At 38.2% G+C, this 5,886-nt stretch overlaps 1 protein-coding gene across 1 annotated transcript; it reads left to right on the top strand.

Moving 5' to 3' along the window:
* Window positions 1-1,975: 1,975 nt before the first annotated feature.
* LOC120679314 (MKI67 FHA domain-interacting nucleolar phosphoprotein-like) lies at window positions 1,976-5,264 on the top strand. The gene is made up of 9 exons (XM_039960874.1): window positions 1,976-2,134; window positions 2,248-2,387; window positions 2,492-2,618; window positions 2,724-2,779; window positions 2,866-2,913; window positions 3,000-3,097; window positions 3,801-3,870; window positions 3,940-4,050; window positions 4,999-5,264. Exons 2-9 carry the CDS (start codon window positions 2,298-2,300, stop codon window positions 5,047-5,049), a joined length of 651 nt encoding a protein of 216 aa, XP_039816808.1. The 5' UTR covers window positions 1,976-2,134; window positions 2,248-2,297; the 3' UTR covers window positions 5,050-5,264.
* The last annotated feature ends 622 nt before the right edge of the window (window positions 5,265-5,886 follow it).

Below are 5,886 nucleotides of genomic sequence, written 5' to 3'. Positions count from 1 at the left end.
GTACTTTTGCTTCTCTAGCCTTTTTCCTTGACATGGAACTTTTTATTTCTGTTATACACTGTTATACATACAGAAAAAAGGATGGGACTGAATTAATAATGCTGTCTAAAAACTAGAAAATATCCATCGATGAGAATATTAGAAGGAGCAAATGGGCATTGCAAAGCATGGCTTACATAATTACATTGACATAAGCATAAATCAATATTAGAGAAAAAGAAGTACATGGGGATTTTTTTTCTTTCCAAAATGCACATTTTCTAATCGTGATCTGAAGTCCATACGACCCTTTTGTCCGCAGGAGCTATATATCGCCCGCGCTACAAAAAGGTGATCCATCGCCTGAAGGGATCGGTAGCATGAATTCGGCCCATTATCAAATTCTGATTTGTTGCCGTACACTTTTTTTTATTTATCACAGCTCAATATGAGTCTGAGCCCCAAATTTCCATGTGCTGCTGCCACCCGATACCAAGCTCGATGTCCGTGCACTGTAAAGCTAATGGAGGTGCTGCTGCCACTCGGTGCTGCAGCTAGGATGGAGTTTATTTCATTTTCATTTCTACTTTTTTCTTCCTACTATACTAGGTTTTTAATTACTGGTGCTGCAGTAAGGCGGCTTGTTGTTTCTTATTATTTCGTTTTCTTTTCTATTTTTCCCATGTTACTAATATCATTTCCTCCATCTATTTTTCCCTTCCATTACACTTTCTCTTTTATCAACTCTACAAATCTTTTTGGTCTTATTTCTTCTCCTCTTATTTACTTACTTATTCTTCTTTATTTCCTGTATCTATATAAATTCATATGATTCTTTAGAAAAGGAGTGTGCATGACATATATTCATTATTTTTTAGTTCTCTTCCACATTTCTTTTTCATTCCTTTTCCTTTCATATGTTTTCTTTCATTTTTCATTCTATTATTTGTTTTCTCCCGTTTAACATATTTTTCTTCTATTTTATTTTTCTTTTTTCTAGTTATTTTCCTTGTATTTTACGTTGATGTTTTTAGATTTATTTGTTAGCATGCAGGTTTATAAAATTATATATTTTATCACTACAATACTTAGGATATTTTTTATTATTTACTTAATATATTTCTTTTCATATGAAGATTTATTTCTTTGTATTATAGATTCATAAATTGGTGTGTGAAATGATTTATTTCCTTTGTATGCTAACTTTTTTTAGCATGTGTATACATACTTGTAAATTTACATGTGAATTGTTTCATAAATTGAATGTTACTATATATATGTTTGATTGTAATGTTGAACTATTTATCTTAATGTAAAATTATTTGTTTGTGGTGTTCGCAATGTCAAATTATTTGTTCCCTTTGTATATTAAATTGTTCCATGACGTTGATCTATTTGTTCGCGATATTCATTTTCCATTACTTATCTTATACAATCAAATGTTCGTGATGTTTAATATTTTGTTCAATGTACATTATTATTTGTTCATTATATTTAATTTTCTATTTATAAAAATAATTATTTATTTGTGCTGTTAAATTATTTGTTATGAGTATTTGTAATTAATTGTTTAATACTAAATAAAATATTTAAAAAATATTATGCAAATATAGGCAAGTGTAGTTTTGTTTTGAAGATCTTGTCATAAGAATGATAATGATGTAATCCAAAGTTAATTTAGATGCTTGGTTTAATAGTTGTAGCCTTTTTAATTTTGAATTTTCCATGCATATGAGTCACGTCATGTCATTATCCTCTTGTGCATATATGTGGACCTCTCTCTCCTCTAATAATGCACATATCTCCCTAATAATGCACATATGCTATATTAGTGAGCCGGCAGCCCATATGAAAGGTGCGTTGAGGTGATGGTTTGGGAATCTAGGCCCCTTTCGTCTGCCTTAGCAGTTAGCACGTCTATCTAGGCCCAGTAATAAATAGAAAAGAAGTAAACAGGCCACCTTTCTAGTATTGGGTCAAGGCCCAAAACCTCCGCGCAGCTCCATCAAAACATCCCCCACCGGCAAACCCTAACCCCTCTTTCTCCCCTCCGCGCGACGGCTCCCCGCCTCTCCTCTCCTCTCCCACCGCCTCGCCTCCCGTCCCCGACGCCGACGCCTCCTGCCTCCGCCGCGACCGTCGAACGCCGTACCAGGTACGGAACGCGCACCAATGCCCTCCCTATCTATTCAACCCTCCTCGAGGTTCCCTTTTGCGTTCCTCTGATTATCTATTTCTGGCTCCTTCCGCAACGGCGGCGTCCCGCAGTACCGTGCAGGAACAGTCGGTAGAGAGGAGGAGGAGGAGCGTCGGGCGAGATGGGGATGCGGGATAAGAAGCGGAACCAGAAGCGGGTCCTCGCGCGGCGCACCGCGGCCCCCCGCTCCGGCGAGGGCAAGGACTTCCTGGTGCGTGGCTACGCTCTGCCTGATTTTGGTGGGCCCGGCGTCCCATGGGAGTCGAGAGCCCGGCTAAAACTCGTCTTGCTTTGTTGTGTTGCGGTTTGGCGCAGCCGTTGGAAGACGGGTCCGGGAAGAGGACCCGGAGGAAGCTGCAGCAGCCCGAGGAGCCGGAGAACACCGCCACGGTTGTCTACATCGGGCACATCCCCCACGGCTTCTACGAGGACCAGATGAAAGGTGTTTCCGTGCGACGACGCTGAGGCCTGGATAGAAATAGAAATTTAGGGACAATAAAATGCACTGGATAAAGACCATTGGGTTAATGTTATTTTGTTGTTGCAGGGTTCTTTAAGCAGTTTGGGGATATTAAGCGGCTTAGGATTGCTCGGAACCGCAAGGTATCCTGTAATTATTATACTGCACGTATCATGCTTTTTGTGCATTCTATGAAACTCTCTAACTTGTGGTTTTGTGATATTTTCAGACAGGAAAGTCCAAGCATTACGGATTCATTGAGTTTGAGAGCCCTATTGTAAGTCCTTTATTTCAGGTACCACTGCAGCGATATATGTTGCTTGCCTGTTGCTTACAATTTTGGGATGTGCTTTGGTGTATCAGGTGGCGAAGGTTGTAGCTGATGAGATGAATAACTATCTCTTGTTTGAGCACACTTTGCGAGTTTCACTTGTCCCACCAGAGAAAGTTCATCCAAAACTGTAAGCCTCTCCAAACATGCTGCCTATTGGATTTAAGTATTCTTGGTTATGCTTTCACATATTTTAGATGAAAAGAAAGTACCGTTGATATTTCAAGAAGTTTGGACTAAAATAAGCACATAAGTATCTGGTGTAAAAAATTAATGGCTATGAACAGAAATGCACTAATGTGCCATACTTCCATTGGTATAGAAAGTGACTTGTATCTTTTCAATAAGCACATATATTTGCTGAAATAAGAGTAGAGCACATGTAACTTATAGTAGATTGAGATAATAAGGATCTCTAATATAGGTTTAACTTAACTTACAATGTTGTTATAGTTGTGTAGATTTGTTGTGCTTTGCTCGAATGCCTTTACAGTTAGCATGATCAACTAAGGTGCTGGAGTTTCTAAGGGTTTGCTGATGCCTTTGTATTTGATGGGATTAATGTATTTTGGGTCCAGGGAGCTGCAACTTAAATATATACCTAAAACTTGGGCAGAAATGTTCTGACTTGGAAACAATATTCTTGCATCCTTGTTCTTTTATGTGCTTACTTGGCATGGAATTTAACATTTTAGTAGTGAACTATATTTGTGATCTATGCTGTAGTGATTTAGCTCAGTAGCTGTATAGTGGCTGTTTCTTGCGTCATGATTGTACTAGCAATGAAGTCTTTCCCTGTGCAATTTCCATGCTTTAATATCAACTTTATTCAGATGGAAAGGGGTGCGGCGGGGATTTATACCAATTGATCGGGTAACAATCGAACGGAAGAGGCACAACAAGGTAATCTGTTGCTAAGTACGATTGTAATAAAAAATGTTGTACTGTAGACTAAACAGCTGTTGTTACCAGGACAAATCAGTAGAAGAACACAAAAAGATGGTTGAAGGAATTGTAAAACGAGATGAAAAGAGACACAAAAGAATCCAGGCTGCTGGAATTGACTACGAGTGTCCAGCCCTTGTAAGTAGTAATCTACTGGTGGTCAATTATTTAGTATTCTGAATTGTTTGTATAAACCTGCATGTCCCTGAATGTTACTGTTCTGTTTGTATAGTGCTGTGTTTACTGTTTTCTTGTTTCTCCCTAGAGTAGAGTAACTGAAGTCCCTAAAATCTTGATGATGTGAGCAAACTTTGTCACAAGGTTGTTTTATTTTGTTAGGACAAGGCTTTGACCAACAATACTATTACTGTATATAATCATAAGCTGACGATTCTATTACTGTGTATAATCATAAGCAAATATTTTTTTATTATGAATCTAATTACATCATTTTTGTGTCAAAAAATTATGTATCAGTATAGTAATTGTTTGGTCAAAGGCTTGTCCTAACAAAATGAATAAACCTTGTAAATGTGAATAGAGGGAGTATGTCACAAGTTTGTTTCAATACTGGGTCCTTGGTCAATGGCTTTTGAGGTAGCAGAGGTGTGGTATGGAGAACAGGTTGTGGATTATGGTATTTAGTATTTACTCACACTTACTTGAGAAAAGGTGATGAGTTGTATGTAGCCATGAATCTCTAGGACTAGTCAAATGCCTGAACGTCGCTACAATGCAGGAAACAAATAATTACATGATGTAACTAATGCAAATGTAGACAATTGCTGTTGTGTGCTTGGGCTAGGTTTATGTTTAGTTGCGGAGGTAGGTAAATACATTGTAGCATAGGGGTCGAATGGTAATGATTGCAGGCACACAATCACCAACTCGAATGTTTTCAGTGGGGATATTGTAATACAGTGGCACTCATCTGTTGGCTGTTGCTGTGATGCTACATGCAAATTTTCTTGCAATTCTTGCTTGCTTATTTCTGCCAAAACTATGTACCATATTTTCTCCTGTACCTTGTAGGTTGTGCTAGTTTACCCTGGGTGCTAATTGGGTACCATGTTATTCATTTTACAGATAGGGATCAGTCAGCCTTCAGCCAAGAAGATCAAGTTTGATGAGAACTAGTATTTACATGAGTCGCCAAAGGATCCTCTCATGTTAGTTAAGATGGCTGGCTTGTATTTGCGTTAAGGGGGTGGAGGCTGGGAACAATTTCCCCTGTTTTGTTACCTACCAGTATTCAGTGCTGTATGATTGGCCCAGATGATGAAGTATGAAGTTGCCATGAGAAAAACAAGTACTTATGTTGATATATCATCCCGATCATTCAAAACGTGTCATGTGCTAAGTCCTTGTTAAGGAAAAAGTTAGTACATCAAATTTTGATTGAAATCCAAAACAAGCAATGATGTGGAAAATTATGAACACATGGTTTCTAGATTCAACCGATGGGAACGGTGTACCATTGCTTGGAACGGTGGTTAACTGAACATGTAGCATTGGGACAGATATTTAACTGAACAAGTAAATGAATCCAGAACAAGAGCTGTTTTTTTTTGAATGTTTGCATATTTTTGTGTGGATGCTTTTACCGTTCCGGTGGGTGGGTGCTGATTATTAGCCTGCACAAATTATTTCGCAATTGGTAATATGCAAAGGTGAAATTTGTGCTGGCAGACGGCCATACATGCTCAGAAAAATCTCTCGTCAGTTACTTTTTATCTTCACGCTGAAATATAGACTGGCAATATCTTTTATGCTTGTAGCAGTAGCTTGAAAACGTGAAATTTGCTAGATTATGTAGATTTTTTCTAACAGAAAACATTACTCTATAAGAGAGCAAAGTCAATGATACAACTAGATGCTGGTTGATAGGATCCTCCTAGCCCACCTGTATAATAGTTAACCCTCCACTATTAATATACGATCCACTTATCTCTCAAAGTTTCTTAGTTCTTGTAC

The sequence above is a fragment of the Panicum virgatum genome, chromosome 6N (genome assembly GCF_016808335.1).
Source record: "Panicum virgatum strain AP13 chromosome 6N, P.virgatum_v5, whole genome shotgun sequence".
Classification (NCBI taxonomy): Eukaryota; Viridiplantae; Streptophyta; class Magnoliopsida; order Poales; family Poaceae; genus Panicum; species Panicum virgatum.
The sequence above is the reverse complement of the archived record's forward strand: the minus strand, read 5'-3'. Positions and strand labels throughout refer to the sequence as shown.